At 49.4% G+C, this 24,478-nt stretch overlaps 1 protein-coding gene across 1 annotated transcript in view; it reads left to right on the top strand.

Moving 5' to 3' along the window:
* The first annotated feature begins 5,480 nt into the window (after positions 1-5,480).
* LOC147032944 (nuclear factor 1 A-type-like) overlaps positions 5,481-24,478 on the top strand; it is a 401,548-nt gene continuing 382,550 nt past the window's right edge. The window contains exon 1 of the mRNA XM_085870986.1: positions 5,481-5,775. Coding sequence (XP_085727112.1) covers positions 5,773-5,775 — 3 coding nt within the window. The 5' untranslated portion in view covers positions 5,481-5,772. The remainder of the gene's footprint in view (positions 5,776-24,478) is intronic.

Below are 24,478 nucleotides of genomic sequence, written 5' to 3'. Positions count from 1 at the left end.
GCATACATACATGGACACATCGGGGACCTGAGGATGAGTGATTTCATTAGTCTATGTGTAGGTAATCCAGAGCCCCTTGTCTTAGTGTTGTTTGAGTGGCATGCGCTGGTTAGTTCGTGTTTTCCAGGTGTGATGTCTTACCCACCCCACTCTGCTCCTTTCTACCATCAGTCTGTTGTCCCTCCACCTTTTTCAATCCACCAATAATCTCCTTCACTAAACATTATTTCGAGAATCCCACATTCACCCCATCGATCTTGCTTTCAAGTCCGCAGCCATCCCTTCATCCCTCAGTCCGGTGGCATTCCCTCTCCGTTTTCACTCCATTCTCGCATTGCATTGCTTAATTGGGAACATTCCGTCCGTCTGTGGTCATTAATCATTCTGGCGGATTGGATTACCTTCACCGCATGGGACTGTGCCCATCTTCCACATCCTCCGCCCCTATATTTCGACTGCGCAGCCCCATTGGGCTGTTTGAAGTGAGGGAAAACAGTGAACTCAACTTTACTTTTCTTCTCAAGTTCTTCTTCCTGTCTTCTTTTCCACTGATTTTAATGATGGACATGTCCGATGTGCAAATAAGATTGTACAAGAAAGAATACGTGTATGGTTAAATCTGCTCTCATGTGCCTTTTGCTTTCTTGCCTGTGGATACTTGCTTTTAAATGATTGCTTGTGTGTGGAAATAAATTATTGTTTGTTATTTTCAATTTGTCTCGGTTGTCTTTTCCTTCATTGGTCCGACACAGTTTACAAGTATAGTTAGACGGGAAGTTGTACCCCACCTGATTTGTTCTGTAAGCCGGTGCTGCACCTATCTTCCGCTCGGCAGAAGATCACCAGGTGCGGTGCTGAGGGCGTGGCCTCCAGTTTTTTTGTTTGTTTGTTTGTTTGTTTGTTTGCACTGTTACTAACACACAAAACGTACAACAAGGGGAGCAGGAGACGAGAGGGTGGGAGAGGGAATTTCAAAACAGTGGGGAACAGAGACATTAGGAGATCTGTGGAAGGGAGAGGGATGGGGTGGGGAACAAGGGGAATACAAGATGGAAACCATGGGGACTTTCAGGAAGGAAAGCAGGGAATTTGAAGGAGGTGGGTTTGGGGTGAATTAGTGGGGATAGAAAAGACTTTGGTTTGGGATGGGGGAAGATAAGAGATGGTGGTTAACAGCTGTTTTGAAGACCTGAACGGAAGAGTGGGATTGACGAGTGTGTGAGTTTGTTCCAAAGGCGGGGAAAAGGGAGGAATAAAAGAGTGAAGGTGAGCAGTGATTCTTAACTTTGGTAGTTTTACCAGAAGGGTTTGCTGGCTGACCTTGAGCGCCCTGCAGAAATATGGGGGGACATATCTCAGACAGAGCAAAGGGGGGGGAGGTCAGAGAGGAGATGGTAGAAGACAGACAGACCACCGACATGCATGCGGTGAGAGCGTGAGAGATCCAAAGACTCCTCATCACAGGAGATACCAATGATCCTAAATGCTTTGGTTTCCACAGCGTGAAGCTAAGAAAGGTGAGAGGCAGGAGCACCAGCCCAGAGGGGAGAGCAGTACTCCATTAGGCTGTGGACGAAAGCTTTGTATGTGGTCAGGAGTTCAGGTCTGCCAAGGAAGGACTTTGCATGATGGAGGATTCCCAGTCGGCGACTGGCTTTGGAGGCCAGCTTGGAAATGTGGCTTTCCCAGGAAAGTTCATGCAGATAGTGAGACCCAGAAGCCTGAATGAAAGGACTTATTCAAGAGCATTGTTGAGAAAGTGGATGGGGGCAGGGGAGGTTTCCAGATGGTCCTTTCAGAGAGACATAGTGAGAGTGTGAGATTTGTCAGTGTTGAAGGACTTGTTCTACATGTTGGACAAGCTTGTGATTTAATCCAGGTCTGCAGAGAGTGAAGAGCTTGCTGCATGCTGATTTGATGATTTGATAAATAGAATTTTCCAGAGAGTCAGAGAGATCGTTGATAAAACCAGAAAGAGACTCAGACTGGGAGGAGACTTGCATGAGCCCAACTCATGGGTGGGGGCCGTCGGGAAGAGTGCAGCCCTTCCCATCACTGTCGGGAAGAGTGCAGCCCAGCACAATGCCATGAGGAACTCTAGCCTGGACAGGAAGAGGGGATGAGAGAACTCCATTCAGGGCCACACATTGGCTGTGATAAGAGAGGAAGTCTGCGAGCCATGAGTGATGTCCCTGGATACCATAGGAGTTTGATCAGCAGGGCAGTGTGCCAGACCATATCGAAAGCATGCAATATGTCTTGGGAGATGGCTCTGATTTCATGTCTGGCATTGAGGATCTCCATCCATTGTTGGGAGAGCACAAGCAGCATATCCAGGTAAGAGTGACCTGGTCTGAAACCAAATTTATCATCGGAAATCAAGCCATTGGAGAAGAGGAAGGATTTAATGTCTGAAGCAATGATGGATTTCATAACCTTGCTGATGATTGGGAGAAGACTGATTGGTGTGTAGTTGCAGGGATCTGTTTTTGCACCTTTTTATGCAGGGCAGTAATGTTTGCTAATTTCCAAGTTGATGGCAGATGACCTTGAGCAAATGAGAGGGTGAATAGAACAGAGAGAGGGTGAGCAAGAGCAGCAGAGCAGGTTTTTATTACATGTGGGCTGATGCCGTCTGGACCGGTTGCAGAATCTGAGTCGAGGTTTGATAACAAGGTCTCCACCTGGTCAGGAGAAAAGGACACAGACTCCAGGACCAACTGTGTACGACTGGGTAAGTTGGGTACGGAAAGCGATGGGTTTGGGACAAGACTAATGAGCAAACATGGGGTTTTGGCATTCAGCCTTTTCACGTGCAGTGTCAGCTGTGCGGCCATTTGAGCTGAAGGAGGGCATAGAGGGAGAACGTGCAACATACACAGACTTAACTAGATGCCATCCATATTTGGAGGAGGGAGACAAGTTTGAGAGTTCAGACTTGAGCTTGGAAAGATGTTGTTTACAAGCTCTCCTGAGCATAGACACACACTTGTTCTGAGCTTTGTGGAAGGAACTGAGATTGTCTTCAGTTAGATTTGCCTTCCATGTGGCAAGGCAAGTTGTTTCAGGACAACTGCCTCACCACAAGCTTCAGTGCACCATGGGTGGGTGGAAGGGTAGGACAACTGAAGACGAGATGGGATAAATCTGTGCATGAGAGAGAGAGCAATTTTCTTTAAAAGAATTCCCAGGACGAGTTGATGTCGGAGGAAGTGGAGATGGGAGACCAGTCTTTAAGTTTGATGGCTGCTTGAAGTCCCTGCCAGTCGGCCTGAGTGAAATGTCAAACTCAATGGCGCTGAGGTGGTTCTCTGATAATAGCCAGAGAGATGTCTACTTTGACAAGCATGTGGTCAGATGAACCGATTGGAGTAGAGGAAGAAGAGCAGATATTTTCAGGGAAATTTGTCAAAATCAGATTCAGAAGAGATGGAGTACCATTGGTTGATATCCAGGTCGGGAAGTTGACAGATTGTTTCAGTTCCCAATGTGTCACAGAAGTCCTTTGCTGAAGTGCCATGTCAGGTGAGAGAGGTACCCACACCCAGCCAACTGGCGTGATGACAATTGAAGTCACCAGATATGAGGAGGAGAGAGTTGGGATGAGAGGATGGAAGTTGGTCAGTGTTTTTGGAGAACGAGATGTAAATGGAGTCATCACTGTTTGGTGGATGGAACAACACACATATAAACATGAGGTGGGAGTGGGGGGGGGAGCCGTAGCCAGAGGTATTCCTGAGGGTTTGGGGGAGAGAGGGCAGTGCATGGTGAGTGAGGAATCGAGTCTTTGATGAAGAGAGCAACTTCGCCACTAGGATGAGGCTCAGGTCCATCATACCGGAGAAGGGAGTAACCAGGGAGAGATACTTGGGAGTCAGAGACGCCTTGAAGGAGGGAAGTTTCTGTTAAGCAGATTGTGTCTGGTTTGTCAGTGGCAACCTGTATGGAAAGATCTGTCAGGTTTGAGCGAAGACCCGGATGTTTGAGGTCCACACTGTTAAGGAAGAGGGAGAGGAGGAGGTTTTGGGTGCAGGGGAGGGTAGAGGAAGGGTTGGACAAGGGTGGAGGGGAGGGAGGGAGGTAAGGAGAGTTGTTGAAAGTGTGGGGGATTGCAGAAGAGCTTGTGGAGAGGGACGGATGAGGAGGAGAAAAGGCTCCGTGGTGATGGGTTGAGGTACAGTGGGGAGTAATAAGAGAGGGGGAAGAGGGCAACTGAATATTGGAGGAGGTGGAGTGATGAGATTGAAGAGAGAGGGTGGGGGAAGGAGGCAGCTTTGTGGATGTGAGGGGGAAATTTTGGGAAGGGGAAGGAGGAGTGAGGGGGAATATTGGGAGAAGAAGGGTGAGAGGGGAGAGTTGAGGGAGAAGGGTGAGGGGTAGTTTATGAGAAAGGTGAGAGGGAAGCTTGGAGGGGGGAGAGTGTAAAGGTTGCTTTGAGAGGGATGGGAGATGATGAGAGCAGGAACAGCTAAGGTGCAGGAGAGTGATGGGAGAGTTGAGGAGAGGGTAAGGATGAGACTTGGAAGAAGTGCGGTGGAGAGAGGTGGCATGGGGGGGAGGTATAAGATTTGAGGGGTGGGGAAGGGGGGGAGGTGTGGTGAGAGGAAGGAAGGAGCATGTATTTTGGTGATGAGGAGTGTTCTGATTGAGAGAGTGAGACATCTGTTGGGTTAGAATGGAGTCCACAGATGTTAGAAACCACACAGTTTGGGACAACAGAGGAGGAGCTGATACTGAAGCAGAATACAGTGAAGAGGTGCCAAGAGCGGAAGTAGGATGAGGGGCAAGATGGGAGGGGTAAAGAGAGGGGATAACAGGGGAGGGGTTAGGAGGAGGTATATTTCAGTAGATGAGGTGAATTGGTGCTGAAGTTGAAAAAAAGGAGGATTGATGGAACACGAACATGCATCGCAAACTGGGAGTTTAAAATGTTGTGAAGTCAGAGATGTGATTAAGGACATTACGTCATGAGGGATGCAATAAAGGAGAAAATAAACGTTGTAACAGTGGGACGTTTTCGACACGGGATGAAGGAAAGGAAGAATTGAGAACAGTCTTTTGAAGAAGAAGAAGAAGAAGAAAAAGAGTCGCGAATTATGATACAATTCCGAGAACCACACGTGTGAAAGAGGAAGTTGTAACATTTTAAGAAACCGATTCAAAAAAAATTTTTTTTGATAAAGATTCTATCAGATTAGGGAAAGGAAAGGTTGAAGAAAAAAAAAGATCGTGAAGGTGTTTGGTAAATGTGGGTTGACAAAAGTAGTCGATGGTAGATCAGAAAAATAAGGAGGAAGAAGAGTCGGTACAGGAAGTCACGTGGTTTCATGGGGTAAGGAAACCCGATATAAAAAGACGACGATAACGCAACAATTAGCACAAGTTTTTACACAAGACCGAACTAGAAACGCACAGTAAACACGGAGATAGCAAAATGACAGTTAAAACGTGACAAAATCCATTGGAATACTTATCTTTGAGAAAGTCGGCAGAGGCCCTGAAGAAGAACTGCACCACCACCATCGCTCAAGAACCGGAACCGTTACCGGAAGTCCAACTTCCGAGGAACTGGTCCTTCCTTCCCCCTTTCTGGTGCGGTTAATGTGTCAATAGAAAGGTATCACGGAAACATCGAAGCGTAACCCTGCTCAACTGGTGGTCCAAGTCAAGCGGCTACGTCTGCGTAAGACCTACAGCCCTTGGATTGCGGAGTTATCTACGGCCGGTGGCCTCAGGACCGGGTGTTTGGGAGAAACTCGAGTGCTTCCCCTCATGGTGAGCCCCGAACCTCCGGAACTGTGTGTGTGTGTGTGTGTGTGTGTGTGTGTGTGTGTGTGTGTGTGTGTGTGTGTGTGTGTGTGTGTGTGTGTGTGTGTGTGTGTGTGTGTGTGTGTGTGTGTGTGTGTGTGTGTGTGTGTGTGTGTGTGTGTGTGTGTGTGTGTGTGTGTGTTATATATTCATGTGTATGTGTGGTCATGAAGCATAACATAACATTATCCTTGCTGACTCCCTCCTTCCCCCTTTTAACTTACCCCTTTTCTCCCCCCTTCCTTGCTCACCTCCCCCTTATCGTCTCCTCTCTCTATCTCTCTCTCTGCTTAACAACGTGTGGTGAGACAACGCTCCCCCACCTTTATCGCTCTCCTTCTTCCTCGCTCTCACCCTTCCTTCCCCCTTCCTTCCCCCTTCCTTGCCCCACCCCCTTCCCCACCTTTCGAGCTCATGCTCCTTGCTCTTCCACCCCGACTCACTCACTCCTCTCTCTCTCTCTCTCTCTCTCTCTCTCTCTCTCTCTCTCTCTCTCTCTCTCTCTCTCTCTCTCTCTCTCTCTCTCTCTCTCTCTCTCTCTCTCTCTCTCTCTCTCTCTCTCTCTCTCTCTCTCTCTCTCTCTCTCTCTCTCTCTCTCTCTCTCTCTCTCTCTCTCTCTCTCTCTCTCTCTCTCTCTCTCTCTCTCTCTCTCTCTCTCTCTCTCTCTCTCTCTCTCTCTCTCTCTCTCTCTCTCTCTCTCTCTCTCTCTCTCTCTCTCTCTCTCTCTCTCTCTCTCTCTCTCTCTCTCTCTCTCTCTCTCTCTCTCTCTCTCTCTCTCTCTCTCTCTCTCTCTCTCTCTCTCTCCCCCTCCACCCCCTTCTCTCTCTCTCTCTCTCTCTCTCTCTCTCTCTCTCTCTCTCTCTCTCTCTCTCTCTCTCTCTCTCTCTCTCTCTCTCTCCCTCCACCCCTTCTCTCTCTCTCCCTCCACCCCCTCTCTCTCTCTCTCTCTCTCTCTCTCTCTCTCTCTCTCTCTCTCTCTCTCTCTCTCTCTCTCTCTCTCTCTCTCTCTCTCTCTCTCTCTCTCTCTCTCTCTCTCTCTCTCTCTCTCTCTCTCTCTCTCTCTCTCTCTCTCTCTCTCTCTCTCTCTCTCTCTCTCTCTCTCTCTCTCTCTCTCTCTCTCTCTCTCTCTCTCTCTCTCTCTCTCTCTCTCTCTCTCTCTCTCTCTCTCTCTCTCTCTCTCTCTCTCTCTCTCTCTCTCTCTCTCTCTCTCTCTCTCTCTCTCTCTCTCTCTCTCTCTCTCTCTCTCTCTCTCTCTCTCTCTCTCTCCCTCCACCCCCTTCTCTCTCTCTCTCTCTCTCTCTCTCTCTCTCTCTCTCTCTCTCTCTCTCTCTCTCTCTCTCTCTCTCTCTCTCTCTCTCTCTCTCTCTCTCTCCCTCCACCCCCTTCTCTCTCTCTCTCTCCCTCCACCCCCTTCTCTCTCTCCCTTCCGTCTCTCTCCCTCTTCCTCCCCCATCACTCTCTCCCACCCTCTCTTTCTCTTCCCCCTCTTTCTCTCTCTCCCACCTCAGCCTCCCCTCCTCATTCTCCCTCCCCCTCCCACCTCCTTGCTCCCCCACCCCTTCTCGCCCCTCCCTCTCTCTCTCACCTCTCTCCATCTCCCCCCTCTTTCTCCCTTAGTATTCCTGTCAGCAAAGCAATGGTTGGTATTTTCTCGTGTAAAATAAATTCGGAAATTGAATTTTTTTTTTTTTGCTGTATAGTGTACATATTATATCACCACATATAGGTAATATCCACTTACCACAAAGGAAATATGCAGGAAACAGCTTGTGCAGTTTTTATACAGTAAATAATACATTTTGCAAGTAATCACACCAGTTACATTAATGCGAATGTGCTCTTTTAACGTACCCCATTTTGTTCAATCCTGCACTAATGCCGGCACACGGGACCATCCCCCCTGCTTCCCCTTCAACTACCAAACACAAGTCCAGAACACGCCCTTCCCATCCTCACTTCACCCTCCTTGCTTCCCCATCCTCTTCACTCTCACCTCCTCCTCGTACCCCACTTCCCGGAGTGTACAGCGACGTGTGGTGAAGCGTCGCTCTCCCCCACCCCTTCCTCCTCACTCCCCCACCCCTTTCTCCTCACTCCCCCCCACCCCTTCCTCCTCACTCCCCCACCCCTCCATCATCACTCCCCCTCCCCTCCCTCCTCTCTCTTTCCCTCTCCCACCCTCTCTCTCACCTCTTCCCTCTCTTTCTCTGTCCCACCTCTATTAGTATTCCCATCAGCGAAGTGACAGGTGGTATATGCTAATACTGTCGGACCCCGACATTCGTGGAGGATACACTCCTGAAAAATGCCACGAATGTTGGGGCATTGTACCATGAGGTAAAAGGGGGATAGGTTCCTGGCGGTTCGTGATTCAAAACCGTGAATATGTGAAGCACAGGTTCGTGAATGTAGAAGCAGGTGAGAAAAACCGTGACTAGGACCTCAAAACCATGAACACATGAAGCATAGGGTCACAAATGTTGAAGCAGGTCACATTTTATGAACTGTGAATATGTGGCGTCCGTGAATGTCGGGGTCTGACAGTATATTGTTATGGCCCGGGGTTCGAGGTTCGCCATGAGGGGAAGCACTCGAGTTCCTCTCGAAATCCCGGTCCTGAGGCCACCATTCTCGGATAACTTTGCGGCCCTGTGGATTGTTGGGCAACCACGAACGCCGATTGGTACTTTCACTCCTGGCAGGGTGTCACTGCATCGCATGGGTATCTTACCTTTGGACAACCGCATCAAGTGAGTTTTGTGCTCTCAACGCACGCCTGGATTACTGCTGAGTGATGCGGTGAGTTTGCACTGGTAAACAAAAGCAAATCACATGGGGTAGAACTTCCCGGCTAACTGCGTGTGGACAATGCTGAATCAATGGAGGAAAAGATGCAACGAACAGGGTACATTCACAATAATACCCAAGTTTATTTACAGCAAGGGTGAGGAAAGAAAGGGATGTGGAACAATAAGCAAAGGTTTTAATTCACAGCAATATTTGTACAGCAGGGTAAAGCAAGGATTGGTGTTGTGCAGCAAAAGGAATGCAATTACACCAAGACCCTGCCATTTGCGGGTGTTACGTTCTGGGAAACCCCCACGAATGTTGAAACCGCGAATGTGGGGGCATTGTTTCAATGGGAAATGGGGGGATAGGTTCTGGGGATCTCCTGACCCATGAAAAATCCTCGAGTGTCAGGGTAAAATTCACGAGTGTCAGGAAAGATCCGCGAGTTTCGGGGAAAGATCCACGAGTGTTTTGTCATTGTTACAATGGAAAGAAGGGAGATAACGTTATCAGTTCGCGGCAGTTCCTGGTTCATGAAAAAAGGCCGCAAATGATCACGCCATGCACCAAAGTCGAGGAATTGGTACAATGGGGACAAGGGGGATAACGTTATTGGTTCACGGCAGTTCCTGGTTCAAAGGGGAAAGTTTTTTTTTAAAGTTTAAAATGTTTTCGAACACGAATGCATGATTCAAGTTTCATTAAAGATGCTTACAAATCAAAAAAGGACAACACCAGGTGCTGTTTCCAATTTGTTGAAGAATGCATTTTAAAGTCAATTAACCATATCGTACTGCACTATGAAACAAAAAAAAAAACCAAAATAACAACAACATCATGTACCGTTTCAATCTTTTATTAAACAAACACAGCACACGTAACTTTGCAAAATGATGAAGACGATGATGATGATGAAGATGAGGATGAAGATGCGCCGTTCAGGTCCGTGGGGTGGCCAGGAGCATTGTCAAGCAGCAGGAGTACCTTGAACGAAAGGTTCTTTCCTGCCAGGTACCTTTCGACCTGAGGAACGTAACAGGTATGGATCCAGTCCATAAAACGTTAAGACATCACCCACACCTTCCTGTTCACCCTCCAGTACACGGGCAGTGCCTGCTTGTTTTGGTTCTTCAGTGCACTCGGGTTCAGGGAACTTAAGAGCATCATGGACTTTTGCGTCGAGTATCATGGGTGCCGCGAAAACCGCGAATACGCGGAGCAATTTCCCGTGAATGTGGGAGCATGTCGCAAATTATCAACCGCGAATGTTGGAACCATGAATGTCAGGGTTTGGGTGTATTTACAAAACAGGTCATAGTGCTGAGCTAACCCGTTCTGATCTTATACAATCTTAACTTGTATTACCATGACAGGTGCCATCAGAATCACTCACGAGGAAAGTTAGAATAGCAAAGAAGACAAGAAAAAGTACAACGTGTTTGCGACCTCTTCATTACAAAGCGAGGCTGGCAGACCTGCACAATCCCAGTCGCTGAGGAAGGAGAATGATGGAGGAAAACTGAGGGTGTGTATGGTGCGTGGCCAGGGGAGGTGCGGTGATGTGCAGGTGAAGTGCGGAGAGGGCGATGTCAAGGGGGGTTGCAAATAGAGCAAAGAATGTGTGAAAATATAGTCCTAAAATGAAGTTGAAAAAGGTCTGTACGTGTAAATGTCCATGTTGTCTAATACTGCGCTCGGTCTGGTGTTTGGCTCCTATACCTGTCCCACACTCGCTCCGTGGGCTCCGTTCCATTCTGACTCACTCCACCAACCAGGAACACACTGACCAACCGAGCTGAGCCGAGTCAGAGAACCGAGAGTGATGTTACGCTTGCCAGAAAACCGACCCAACCCAATGTACGGAATGCATAGCACTTTATAATCCCCAAGTGGGGGTGATGCTTGTGAGTGGACCAGGTGGAAGGATGGGTGTTTTCCACTGCCCCCATTGGTGCACAGATGATATCTCTGACGCTAGCTCTGCACATGCAAGGATTTGGCAATGGAATTGGCCTCACTTGCCCTGAACTCCCCCACACATTTGAGCTCTCAGATTAACATGGTGCTGGGGTATTTGGTTGTGCTCTTTGGCCATGAACACGTGCTGGACACCCACTGAGGGCCGTAATTGAGCAGAGCGCTTGGGCTATCCATATGATGTTGAATGTAATTCTGCGCATCCTCACGCTCCAAGTTGGATGCCTGAACGTTGCGAATCACAGTGCCGGTTATGGTACACACACACACACACACACACACACACACACACACACACACACACACACACACACACACACACACACACACACACACACACACACACACACACACACACACACACACACACACACACACACACACACACACACACACACACACACGTATGTTGTCGCGGACCCGTGGTCTGGGCGAGAAGTCTACGAGGTGGGGGAAAGCTACCTCGGGTTCCCACCGGACTCTCTGGAATCGCAGGCTGTCCAACACAGATAACTCCGTGACATGGCGGGTCGCTAATCGACTGTGAATGCCAATAACTCAACCACGTGACTTGGGTCCTCCGTCTAATGGAAACCGGTTACTCAAAATGGTCACGTGATCTAATTACCAGAGGACACGCCCTCGGTTCGCCTTGTTCAAATCTGATCAACTTTCCGGATCAGATACAGCCGAGTGTAACTGGCAAGGACGTACCGGCTAGGAAAACAGATCATTGAGGAATAACGTCCCGGCTATGCGAGGATACGGACCATGCTGGACCAATGAAGGAAAAGATGAAAACGAACTGGGAACATTTCCACACAAAGCATTTATTTGCAATCAGGCGAGGAAAGATATGTGGCACAGTGAATGGGGTTTATTATTATGTATAGCAGGGATCGCAAGGAATTTGTGGGGTGCAACAAAAGGCAAATCATTTACAAAAGCAGATATATGTTCTTCGTTGTCTGATATATGTTCTGCAATCTTAACTTATGCTATGACATGCACCAACACACACACACACAAACACTGAAGATTAGTTAGCCAGAATGAAGGAGAGCAGATGAGGGCTTTCGGCCTCACAATACCTTGCACAGTCAACCGACCACGCTACCCAGTATTGCTTTGGGGGACGCTCCGCTGAGTGATCCCACCTTGATAGTCGGCGCGTTATCTTCTGCTTAATCACTTTGCCGAGGCTCGTGGAAACATGTGGTCTGCACTTGTCCAGAAGAACGTCTGTCGAACACCAACCCCGTGTGTAGATGCAGCGACATGCAGACGAGGTGCAGTGAAGAGAGGGCAGAGCAGAGAGGTAGAGACGAGTGTGAGGCTGGCAGGCGAGGAAGTGCAGAGAGAGATAGAGAGATAGAGAGAGAGAGAGGACTGCTTCACGATCCGCCTTTTATAAGCCGCGGGTGAAGGATGGGGGTGATGACCCAAAGTGACGCGCCCTCATCTGAATCGTGCCCTCTCATTGGCTCCCGGCCCCACCCTGCCAGGCTCCTGGGGCCGGAAGCTGCCTCATTCGCACATCCAGCATGATACGGCCCAGAGCCTTGCACCTAACTCCCGGGCCGTGTTCTGGCAACTGGATGAGGGTCGTGTCGGTCCCGTATGCCTGTTTGGTGCACCCAGTGAGCTGCAGTTGGTGCTGTTAACGTGCTTGGCCCGTCCCCGTGCCATGCAGTCCGAGTGGCCTGGGCCATGCAGCACGCCCATTTGGTGGCAAATTGCATCGATGCGGATGTGCATGGAGGCGCAGGGTGATTTTTTTTTTTTTCCCCATGCACGGGAGATGGTGGTCGAGGTGGTGAGCTTTTGGTGATCGAAGGTTGAGCAAGGTGAGATGCCATTGTAAATCGGCATGCAAATTTGAATGAAAGGGCGTGCCATGCGCGTCTTGTAAAGTGTTGGTGGTGAGTCTCTCATAGGGTGGCTGCCTGGGTGCGGTGCCTGCTTCGATTTGTATCATGAATAAAATGAAAGGGTTGGATGGAAATCAGGATTGAAATGAAGATAGAGATATAGTTAATAGACCTCGCTATTTGACCCATGCAATGCACTTTGTCCCGCTAACCCATTAGACATGAGGGAAAGGTCTGACTGCATGAAGACTAACAAAATAACTGCTTGGGGATCACTGTATTTCGGGTGCCATTGCCTTAGAGGCATGCGGTTTTGCAGAACCACAACTAATATATATATATATATATATATATATATATATATATATATATATATATATATATATATATATATATATATATATATATACAGTCATGCTCCGCTTAACGACGTTCCAGTCAACGACGGATCGCATATATGACGGATCTGCCAGCTCTGAAAAAAAAGAAAGAAATGAAAAAATAAATGTAGCTGCAAAATTCCTATCGCCGAGTGATGTAGCCGACGTAGCGCTGCCAGTCGTATAAAATAGCACATACAATTATGTACGCTGTACAGTACATATTACTTCATAATGATAAACGACAGTGTGGCCCTGTTATAATGCGATCGTTGAGGTCCATAAAATGTCATGGTGAAAAAAGCAGGGTCGTGCTAAATCGGGATTCAAGGAAATCGGCTTTCAAACTGAACCAATGTTTGCACGTTTAGCTTCCAGCAAGTAAATTACCTTTAAATTGAAGAATTCCGCGAATAAATCGTTGTTACAGTCGAAATTAAAACACAAAATTCTTTTTAGTGAAGCTTTTCATGTTGTTAAAACAATCGCACTGTTCCGAAAATATATATCACAATTGACAGGAGCTCGTTTCTTCATTTATAAATTATAACATCGATGCAATGATTACGTATTAATAAAATCCAAACGCTATTTATTCATCTTTCTATAATCGATGCGAGAGGACATTGTAAGCTGCTGCTAACAACACCGATGGCCGTCATGAACAGGACAAAGGTAAAACTAACGTGTCTTCCGTCTCTTGGATGCGTGTTACAATTGCCGACAATATTCAGTACAGTAACGTGCTGTACAGGTTTGTATCCGAGGAGCAATAGGCTATACCATATAGCCTAGGTGTCTAGTTTTGTATAAGTACGATGTTCGAAAACGAAAAAAAAAAAGATGTTCGCACAACGACGACGTCGCTTAACGACACGTTTCTCAGAACGTAACCCCGTCTTTTAGTGGCGTATGACTATATATATATATATCCCCTGTTAACTCCACACATTGCTTCCTGACTTCCTCTACTCTTGTAGTCAACATTTGGCACTCAATGGAATACTTTCATCTCCCCACCCTGTCATGACTGGAATGCCCCAAGGCAGTCTTCTGGGCTCAATCCTACTCGAAATCTTCATAAATGATCTCTCTGACTGTCTGGAAAATCCCCTTGATCAATTTGCTGATGACTCCACCCTCTGTCGTGACATTCTTCTGACAAGCAGGCTGCAGCCTCTTCCATCTGCTCAGACCTTTAAAAAAAACCCACAAGTTGGTCAACTGGAATATGTCTTTCAATCATGAAAAATCTCACACTCTCACTATTTATCTCCAAAAGGACCTTCAGGCAAACTCTCTTATCCACTTTCTGAACAATCCTTCTGAGAAAGTTCAGTCATTTGCACTCCTGGGTCTAACTATCAGCCATGATCTCTCTGTGGGAAACCACATTTCAAAGTTGGCCTCCAAAGCCAGCAACGTACTGGGCATCCTCCATAATACAAACTTCTTCCTTGGCACACCTGAACTCCTATCCACCTACAAGGGCTTCATCCGCAGCTTGCAGATGGAGTATTTCTCTCCATCTGCTCATTCTGCACATATTGCTCGGCTTGATGCCATGGAAACCAAGGCTGTCAAGATTATTGGAATCTCCTGTGATGAAGTTAAGTCTATGGGTCTATCACTTTGCTATTTGCAGACAAGTCTGTGGTCTCTCTGTCTTCTTTCTGGCCTTGAACCCTCTGCTCTTTCCATGCTCTTTACCCCCCCCCACTATAGGTTTCTGCAGGGCACACACGGTCCACCATCAACCCCCTTATGGTGAAACTACTTCAATTTAGGACCACTGCTCACCTCCACTCATTTGTTTCCTCTTTTTCCTGCCTGTGGAACCAACTTCCACATTCTCTTCAATCTCATTTTTCCCTCCAGGTCATCAAGACAGCTTTTCACCACCATCTCAGATTGTTCCCAATCCAAAACCATGATCTTTTCTTCCCTCGTTAACCCCCTCCACTCTACCCCAATCCCTTGTCCTTCCAAATTTCCAGCTTTGGTTGGGTTCTTCTTGTCCACCCTGATAGTGTCCTTCTGCGTCCATCTTGTCCACCCCATCCATCCTCTCCTGCCACCCTTATTCCTCTCCACACCCATTTTGTCCAAGTCTCCCTCTATCTTGGCCTTCAACTCTGCTGTTGGTGTTTCCCCCCTCTCTCAATGGTTGCTTTTGTCCTGTTGTGTCCTGATCCATTCAGTGTGTAAGTACTAGCTCTTTCACGAGCCTGGACGATGTATTCAAAAAAGGAAAAAATATTGAATCAGGTACTCTGGTCTGATTAATTGAAGTTTAACTTTTTTGGATCAAAGAGGTGCCAGTTCATATGCTGAAAACCTGGAGAACGTTACAACATGCAATATTTTCAGACTACTGTTAAACACGGGGGGGGGGGGGAGTGGTGTGGTGTCACGGGGGGAGGGTCTCTGTGATTGTCTGGAGTTATATCTCAGCTTTTGGTGTGGGAAAACGTGTTGAAATCAATGGGACGCGAACAAAAGAGAAATACAAACAGATACTGCAACATCCACCATGCAATTCCTCATGAAAATCGTTTAATCGGAAGAGGATTCATTTTCCAACAACATAATGATCCAAAACACAGTTTCAATATAGTAAAACAGTATTTGAAGAACAATGTTATAGTAGGTGTGATCCAAGCATTAGAATGGCCAACCCAGAGTCCGAACATGAGTCCCATTAAGGCCATATGAGGTTACCCGGACACAGAAGAACTAGAGGGGGAGCACTCGGTAGAGTGCAAAACCTCCGCCGCCAATACTGCTAGGTCACTCAAGTGAACCTGATATCCTATTCATTCAATTTGACGTCAACAATGCTCACAGAGTTATAGTTTGCAACTTTCCCTTTTACTTTTAACTTTTACATTCTCAATTCATTTGTCACAACTAGATTCCTTGAGACAGAAATTGATTTTACGTGGGTATATCCACCTGAAGTTCCAAAATCAGCCGCAATTATAATTTTGGCATGTTTTTTTGTTGGAAATCTCTGATAACATGTAGAAATGCAAAAAAAAAAATTTAAATTTTGTTGAAAAAAAGTTGCAAAATTGTTTTTCTTTTTTTTCTTTCAAACAATTTTTTATTTTTTTGGGTTGGAAATCACTTAAAATATGTAGAAATGCAAAAAAAAAAACAAATATTTTTTTCAAAATGGCCACCATAGTGGCCATATTGGACTTTGGACCAAGTCCAAAATCTAATGGCATGGTCCTTGGACCATAGCTAATCCCCCTACCAAGTTTGATCGAAATCCGTCGAGGAGTTTTTCCGTAATACTGTTCACAAACAAACAAACAAACAGACAGGGGTGAAAACAGTAACCTCCGTCCATCTTAGATGGCGGAGGTTAACAAGAGGTTTAACCCAAGTAACCTTGCACAACTGTGGTATGTACTGCAGGATACTGGGCACAATATTCCTGAAGTAGTCCTTCAATCGTATGCAGGAAGCATGGGTAAAAGAGTGATGGCACTCAAGAAGGCAAAGGTGTACACTCAAAGTATTGACTGAAACTACAAAATGGCACTGTTCTTGTTATTTTTACTAAAGCAATTTGTTTCCCCGGCATTTATCAAGGCTGTTAATTTACAAGAATAAACACATGTGACTGTTATCACTGATATTTTGATGAATTTACCCAAAAGTATGAACATCACTGGAATAACCCAAAGTTCAGCTCAGCACTGTGTGTGTATATATATATATATATATATATATATATATATATATATATATATATATATATATATATATATATATATATATATATATATATATATATATATATATATATATATATATATATATATATATATATATATATATATTGTTGCGGATTCGCGCCCGCCGGCATGCGAACGGCCACGTAACTCGAATCGCGGCACGTCGCCCACCGGACGGACAATCCCGTCGTGACCCTCTCGGACTAACGCCGGGAACTAGTCACGGGTGGGCCTTTCGGCCTCACCACGATCGTGCCAATCGGCCCCCCGCGTGGGATAGGGTTGTTCGCCAAATTCGACCTAGCTAAGTACCCACACGGAGGGTAGACCGGGCGATCGCACCTCGCCGCAGGTCGACTTCGGACACGGGCCACTTCAAGCAACCCGTTCCGTACTATCGGGATAACCGAGCGGTGTTATCGTCAACCTCGACGGTTCGATTAATTATTGGGCGTATTTAGCCCACGACCAACCCTTTACGTGAAGTAAGATGGAGATTCAATAAAAGAAAAGACGAAGCGAAACGGGAAAAACAGTTCAACATAAAGCACATTTATTCCGCGGCAAACGGAAAGCACACATATACAATTATGCACCAAAAGCAAATGTAAAAGTAACACGACAATTCTGCACAAAAAGCAAATGTAACAAAAGAGACACAATGCAGATCTACTACCGACTACCGAACACACGGCAACACTTATACAGTTTTACTTCACAGACGGCGCCGACAACACATATACTCCAAAGCAAAAGAAAAAGGGGCCACCCTCATCGGCCACCCGCCCCGACTCCGCCGGCCTCGCTGGCACTGCCTGGAATGGGGTGGGAACGGGGCCCCCTTCTCACACTATCTCAGCGCGGGGGGAAACAGGAGGGGGTTGTTGATGCTCGGGGGAATGAGGATATCTGGCTGGCTTGGGTCCCGCGACGAGCGACTCCACTGCGACCTCGGTCGCGTTACCGGCCTCCCCTCTCCGCAGCTCCCCGACTCTGACACGAGCGCCGACCTCCACAAAGATTCTTGGCTTCTCCAGCCTCTCCGGACCCCGACAGACACTCTCTCGACTGATTTCGCCGCCGCCACAACTCTCCCACTCTCCACTCTTCTTAACTCCGTCCAACTGCCCAACTCTTCAACTCTTCCCAACTGCTCAACTCTTCAACTGCCTCGATTCGCTCCGCGCTCGGTGCTTTATAGTCTGACAGGAGAAATCATATGCAGATTTTTCGATCAGGAATGGCTCGGGGGCTTAGCCACGCTCACCCATTGGACGAAGGAAAAGTGGGCGTGAATCATTCTTGATCCGCGAATCTGCATATAGCGATTATACTCCGACGCGCCTGGAGGCGGGGCCAAATCGCCCCACGCTGGCTGATAGGACGGAACAGAAGTGGGCGTGAATCATTCTTGATCCGATTTCTCGGAAAGGCTGGTGTTTTTGCACCCGCTGCTCGGTGCGCGCCCTGTACGAGTCCAGTATCGGTGCCCACAAGCGGCGCGGGAATGGCGGTGATGCGATGGTTGTGAGGGCGAGATGTGACGGTAAAGGTCGTGGCTGTTGGCGTTGCTGTTGTTGTGAAGCGGCGTTGCGGTTGGTGGTTGGTGTGTGAAAGCGGTTGTGGGGAAGGTGGATGTTGTGAAGGCGGTTCTGGAGAAGGTGGCTGTGGTTGTCGAGATGCGGTTGGTGGTGGTTGTGGTGGTAGTAATGGCGGTTGGTCCAAAATAAAGATAGTAAAAGAAAAACGGCTATCTAAAAGGGTCGCAGCCCGAATGAATGACATTTATTCCCTCTAAACAACGGGTTTGGGGCTAACTACACATATACTTACAGAGATATCTCACCTACGGGACCTGAATGGTGGTTTGCGAATTTTGTCAACCACAACACTACCCCCTCCCCTTTTTACAGACTCGTCCCGAGTCGTCAAATTTTCGTGTGCCATCATGTGTAGTTTTCCCCTAGTACATTTTACCTACGGATCCCTGAGTGCGACATTCATGGTATTCGTGTCCCCAAAATAAATAACCTGAGGGCTGAGTAACTACCTAAACAAACTCACTCACACGGACAACTTAAATAAAATTGCCGGCACTAAGACAGACATGCCGGGGGCGCACTCATATTTACAGTACATCTTAACCTTAACTTACAAATTTTGCACTAAACCATGGCCCAGGATCAATGAACTCTGCAAAAAGAAAGCAGTTAGCAGGGAGCCAGGCTGCTCGCATGCAGTCTCTGATTCAAACAATGCAGGTGACAGGGAACGTGGCCGGCTGCTCACACGCAGTCCAAGGCCTTCCCTTTTGAACTGAACGCAGTGAACCACAACGGTGCATGGGCTGCACAAACGCAGTCTCCGTGCCAGCTCAAGTGGCACACGCAATGAACACAACGGATGGATGGATGGACACAAACACGGTGCACGGGCCGCCACTGCAGGCCCGTGTTGTAGCTGCCAACAGGGCAGTTCTTGCAGCTTGCAAACTGTTGCTTTCTGATCCTGGCGCACATGGCAATGAACAAGGGGGGGCAAAGCAAAATTGAACGGGCCTGGTGAACAGGGGCAGTGGGCAAGGCATGGCAAAGGCAGCAGGCAAACACAGCCCGCAGAAGAAGGCCGCTGCAGGCAAACACAGCCGGTAGACGAACTGGCCGGCACAGGCCTTGAAGCACAGCAGCTGCAGACAATCCGACCAGCACAGGCCTTGCAGCACAGCAGCTGCAGACGATCCAGCCGGCACAGGCCTTGCAGCAAAACAACAGCTGCCGATGAAGTGGGCCGGCCTTTGCCTTGCAGCAACGCAGCCAGCAGATGAAGCTGGCCAGCCTTTGCCGTTCAGTGGAAGTTGGTGGAGGGAGTGCGGTGGTGCTGGCCACTCGGAAGGCGGGCTCGGACCTACCCTACGGTCTCCCTCCCAACCTATCGCCTTTGCCTGTCACTGTCTATACCCACTCCCTTAATTTGTCAAACCCCAATTTAGCCCCAACTTATTTTTTTATTTTTACTTCCCCACTATAAATCGTCCCCTAACCCCCTGTACTGTACTTGTTCGGCTAACCTATCCTGTCACCTAGCCTACTCTCAACCCCTACGTTCCCTTCCCGGAGGGGAACAAGGGAGAGCTAGCGTCCTGTGTCGAGGCCCAATTCAAGCTTCAGAATGGCCTCCCCAGACTTCAGCGATCTAAACCAAAGTGGGTCCAGCGGCCCACAACGAGAGCGAGGGGATGGATGGTGCGGAGGGGTACACTTCCTAATCTACCCTAACCACTTAACTGTTAAACTACCCCGGGGCTCTCAACAAGCGCCTCTCGCTTAAACTATTGGTTCTAACAACCCAGATTCCCGTCGCCTGTGTTTGTGTCCTCACAAGTTAGGGCCTCACCCCCCAATTTTCTCTCCGTGCCCTCACACGGTCTCGTGGCTGGGACGCGTAGCTCCCCTTGGCAGGCACGACCCTCTGCCGAATCTCCAGCTATGGCACCCCCGGGCACTACACTGCCTCCGAGCCTACCAGCTCCCTAACACCGGGGAGTTCCCCCCATGGCACCTCCCTGAAACGCACACGTGGCAGGCTGGCTTCCCAGGCCCTTTCCGAGGGTCACCCGTGCCCACAACACTGCCCACGCGGCTAACGGCGCCCCCGCACCAAGCAGGCGCACCCGTGCCCACTACGCTATCCCGGCCCCCCATGGGCCCTTGGCCTACCACGGCCGACTAGCCTGGTGCCCGGGGTACCCACTCAGCGATACTCACCTTTCGCAGCCACGCTCCCAGCCTGTCAATAGGGCTCCTGCACCCCTTCAAATGGGTTTCGAGCCTACATTCACACCAACAACAAAACGACTTCCATATTTTAATTTAACTAACCCCCTAACTCACTCTACACTGACCCCGGGGTCCCTTGGGCGGGAGTCACTCCTCCCCCCAATCACTCATCGCACTATGCATTCCCCATTCGCTCCACTCACACAGACCCACTGGCCTCCTCACTCACCAAGCACATGCTTCCACTTCACTCACCAACTCTTCAACACACTCACCGCTGAACTCTGCCATCCTTCTATCTACCTCCCCTAACTAACTCGTGCTCCCACGTCGTCCCTTACACTACAGCACGTTCCTTTTAACACTACGTAGCTAAGCTACGTCCCCACTACACATTCACTGTCTGTCACTGTCTTTTAAATCAAAAAATCATTTTTTTTCCCAACCTAAATCTGGCTACAATCCCTCTAACTAATCCATTCCACGGACTCCATGAGGATTTACCCCTGCCCCATGAAGTCGGTCTCGCTAAGCTAACCCTTCCCCCTAACTAGTTTCCATCCTGTGCCCACGGTAAGGGGGTCTTCCACCCCTTGCCCGGGAATCCTGTGCACCCGAGAGTGAGGCTTGCTTTTTTTTTTTCACATGCGCAGCACCAGCGCGGCAACTCACAGCTTGCGCACTTTGCACCTGCCCGTGACGTCATGCAGCTGCACGTGTACCTCGTCCCTCCTTGGACGGTACCATCCGGCAGGGATACCCCTCCTGCCGGATTCCAACCCCGCGTGCAGCCATGACGTCACCGTGCGCATAAAAAAAACACAAGCCCCACGTCTCGAGGGGTTCCCCACGCGAACACATGTGCTTTGCCCGTTGGAGCTTAACACACACGATCGCGTGGAGAACCCGTCCGGTCCAAATCCGTTATCCTGCCTAAACTTTGTCCGTCCGCGGGATCGGCAAATCCACCGCTGGCGTTTCCGGACCGGGACTTCACTCTCGCAAGCGAGCACGTGGGGGCCTCGTGCGTTGCACAGCACGGACCTCGCGCTCGCTGCTGGGCGAACCCGGCACGGTCCCCAAAACAGCTATAGCCGCTACCCGGCTTTTGTCCCTCACATGTCGCCGTCGTCGTCTCCATTCCACCCACGCACACCTGCGTGTTACGACGCTCACACTCCACTCCATTACATTCGCCCCGGGAGACGCGGCTGCATGTTCACACATGCCCACCGACATCTCCCTCACACACAGCGACCTTGCACACGCTGTCTCTCTCACACTCGGCCGCTCACTCACGCATGCCATTACCCTTGCACTCGTGGCTCCACTCACTCGCAGCCTTTCACTCACTTGTGCCATTTCCCTCACACAAACCATACTACTCACACACGCGGGGACACTCGCTCGCGGTGCCTCATCCACACACGGCGTGCTGGGAAGCACGCCCTTCTGCACACTTACCACCACACCACTCACACACGGGGTCGCTTCCACACACGGGGTCTTTGTCACCCACCCGGTCGCTCTCACACACGCCCTTGCACCCGCGCTATGCGTGCGTTGCAGCACGCATTTCGCCACACTCGTGAACACACACCTCGACACCACACACACCGGGACACACTGGGGATTCGTGTCCCCACAAGGGTCTCCGGGGCCTCTATACCCCCCATGCTCTCCGTGCACCTGTCCACAACACTCCTCCCCTCGACCTCGCAAAGCACGACCGAACTCACCTGGTCGTGACTCGCCTCAAGGGGGCATACTCCCTCCCCTCGTTCCTGGAGGAGGCCATCCCGCTGCTCGCACTGGGTCTCCACCCAGTCCACCAGCTCACCCCCATTGTCCTCCACTACCTCCGTGTGTGTGTGTGTGTGCGTCTCTATCCCGTCTTCATCGTGTAGTCTCCCCTCTATCGTTCCCATCTCCCGTGTCTCTGCCAACTCAGTCACCTCTTCACCCTTTACCTCCCTTGTCAACTATTATTTCCGTCTCTTCCCTTGTCATCTCCCTCGTGCACGTCTCCGTCACCCCAATTTAATAGTTTTTCCCTCTCGGTCACCGTCACTTTTTCCGTCACGACCCTCGCCCAACACGTCTCCCGAATTACTTTGTCACCCGCCTCCACCGCGGGCCCGACAGCCGTTGCACTCCCTCCCAGCTCGTTCGCTCCCACACGTGGAGTCGCCATTTTAAACTCCCTGGTAACGGCTTTCATGCCCGCCTGCAGGCTTCGGCCCATGTTCTGCGTCTCACCCCGCAGCTCTTTCATTTCTTCCTTCATTCCTTGCGCATTTGTTTCCATATTAGTTTTCATTCCGTTCATTTGCTTGTTCATGCCTTTTATTTCGTTTGTGTTTGTATCCATTTTCGTTTTCACTTCGTTCATTTGTTGTGTATTCGCATCCATTTTCCTCATCAATGCCTCAAACATTTCCATCGTCCGATCCGTGGGCGAATTCGCACGTGGGGGCCGTTTGTCCGCCACCCCAGCCACTGCGCCCATTTCGAACTCTGGGTTCAGTTGGGGGAGTTCGTGTTCCTGCACAACCAACATTTCCTGCACGGGGTTTTCATCCTGGACCATGGATCCTACATTACTACACATATACATTTCTAATACCCCCGGCTCCCGCTCTCCTTGAGCGGGAGCGTCACGCTGTCATTTCTCTCTTATTCTTACTTACTCTTACTCTTACTCTAGAGAGTGTCACGCTGACACTCTCTTATTTCTCGTAAAAGGTTAATTTGAATCGCTCGTAATTTGGAGGGAATCGGGGGTCGCTCCTCTCACCCCTGGACCGATTCCCGTGAATTTAGCTGAAGACAGGAGAGCCCGTTTTCCCGCTCTCCGACACCAGTGCCGCGAGGAGGGGGATGGGTTTGTATCCCACTCCTGACACCAGTGTTGCGGATTCATGCCCGCCGGCGTGCGAACGGCCACGTAACTCGAATCACGGCACGTCGCCCACCGGACGGACAATCCCGTCGTGACCCTCTCGGACTAACGCCGGGAACTAGTCACGGGTGGGCCTTTCGGCCTCACCACGATCGTGCCAATCGGCCCCCCGCGTAGGATAGGGTTGTTCGCCAAATTCGACCTACCTAAGTACCCACACGGAGGGTAGACCGGGCGATCGCACCTCGCCGCAGGTCGACTTCGGACACGGGCCACTTTAAGCGACCCGTTCCGTACTATCGGGATAACCGAGCGGTGTTATCGTCAACCTCGACGGTTCGATTAATTATTGGGCGTATTTAGCCCACGACCAACCCTTTACGTGAAGTAAGATGGAGATTCAATAAAAGAAAAGACGAAGCGAAACGGGAAAAACAGTTCAACATAAAGCACATTTATTCCGCGGCAAACGGAAAGCACACATATACAATTATGCACCAAAAGCAAATGTAAAAGTAACACGACAATTCTGCACAAAAAGCAAATGTAACAAAAGAGACACAATGCAGATCTACTACCGACTACCGAGCACACGGCAACACTTATACAGTTTTACTTCACAGACGGCGCCGACAACACATATACTCCAAAGCAAAAGAAAAAGGGGCCACCCTCATCGACAAGGGGGCAGACGGGCCTGGGGCCGAGACCGCGTCGAGCCTGCCCGTCTGGTGATGAGCCGCAAAATGGTGGCGGCGCCCCGACTCCGCGGGCCTCGCTGGCACTGCCTGGAATGGGGTGGGAACGGGGCCCCCTTCTCACACTATATGAGCGCGGGGGGAAACAGGAGGGGGTTGTTGATGCTCGGGGGAATGAGGATATCTGGCTGGCTTGGGTCCCGCGACGAGCGACTCCACTGCGACCTCGGTCGCGTTACCGGCCTCCCCTCTCCGCAGCTCCCCGACTCTGACACGAGCGCCGACCTCCACAAAGATTCTTGGCTTCTCCAGCCTCTCCGGACCCCGACAGACACTCTCTCGACTGATTTCGCCGCCGCCCCAACTCTCCAACTCTCCCACTCTCCACTCTTCTCAACTCCGTCCAACTGCCCAACTCTTCAACTCTTCCCAACTGCTCAACTCTTCAACTGCCTCGATTCGCTCCGCGCTCGGTGCTTTATAGTCCGACAGGAGAAATCATATGCAGATTTTTGGATCAGGAATGG

Source organism: Eptatretus burgeri, chromosome 2 (assembly GCF_056783735.1).
Source record: "Eptatretus burgeri isolate ZD-2024b chromosome 2, Ebu_testis_v1, whole genome shotgun sequence".
NCBI classification, from domain to species: Eukaryota; Metazoa; Chordata; class Myxini; order Myxiniformes; family Myxinidae; genus Eptatretus; species Eptatretus burgeri.
The sequence above is the reverse complement of the archived record's forward strand: the minus strand, read 5'-3'. Positions and strand labels throughout refer to the sequence as shown.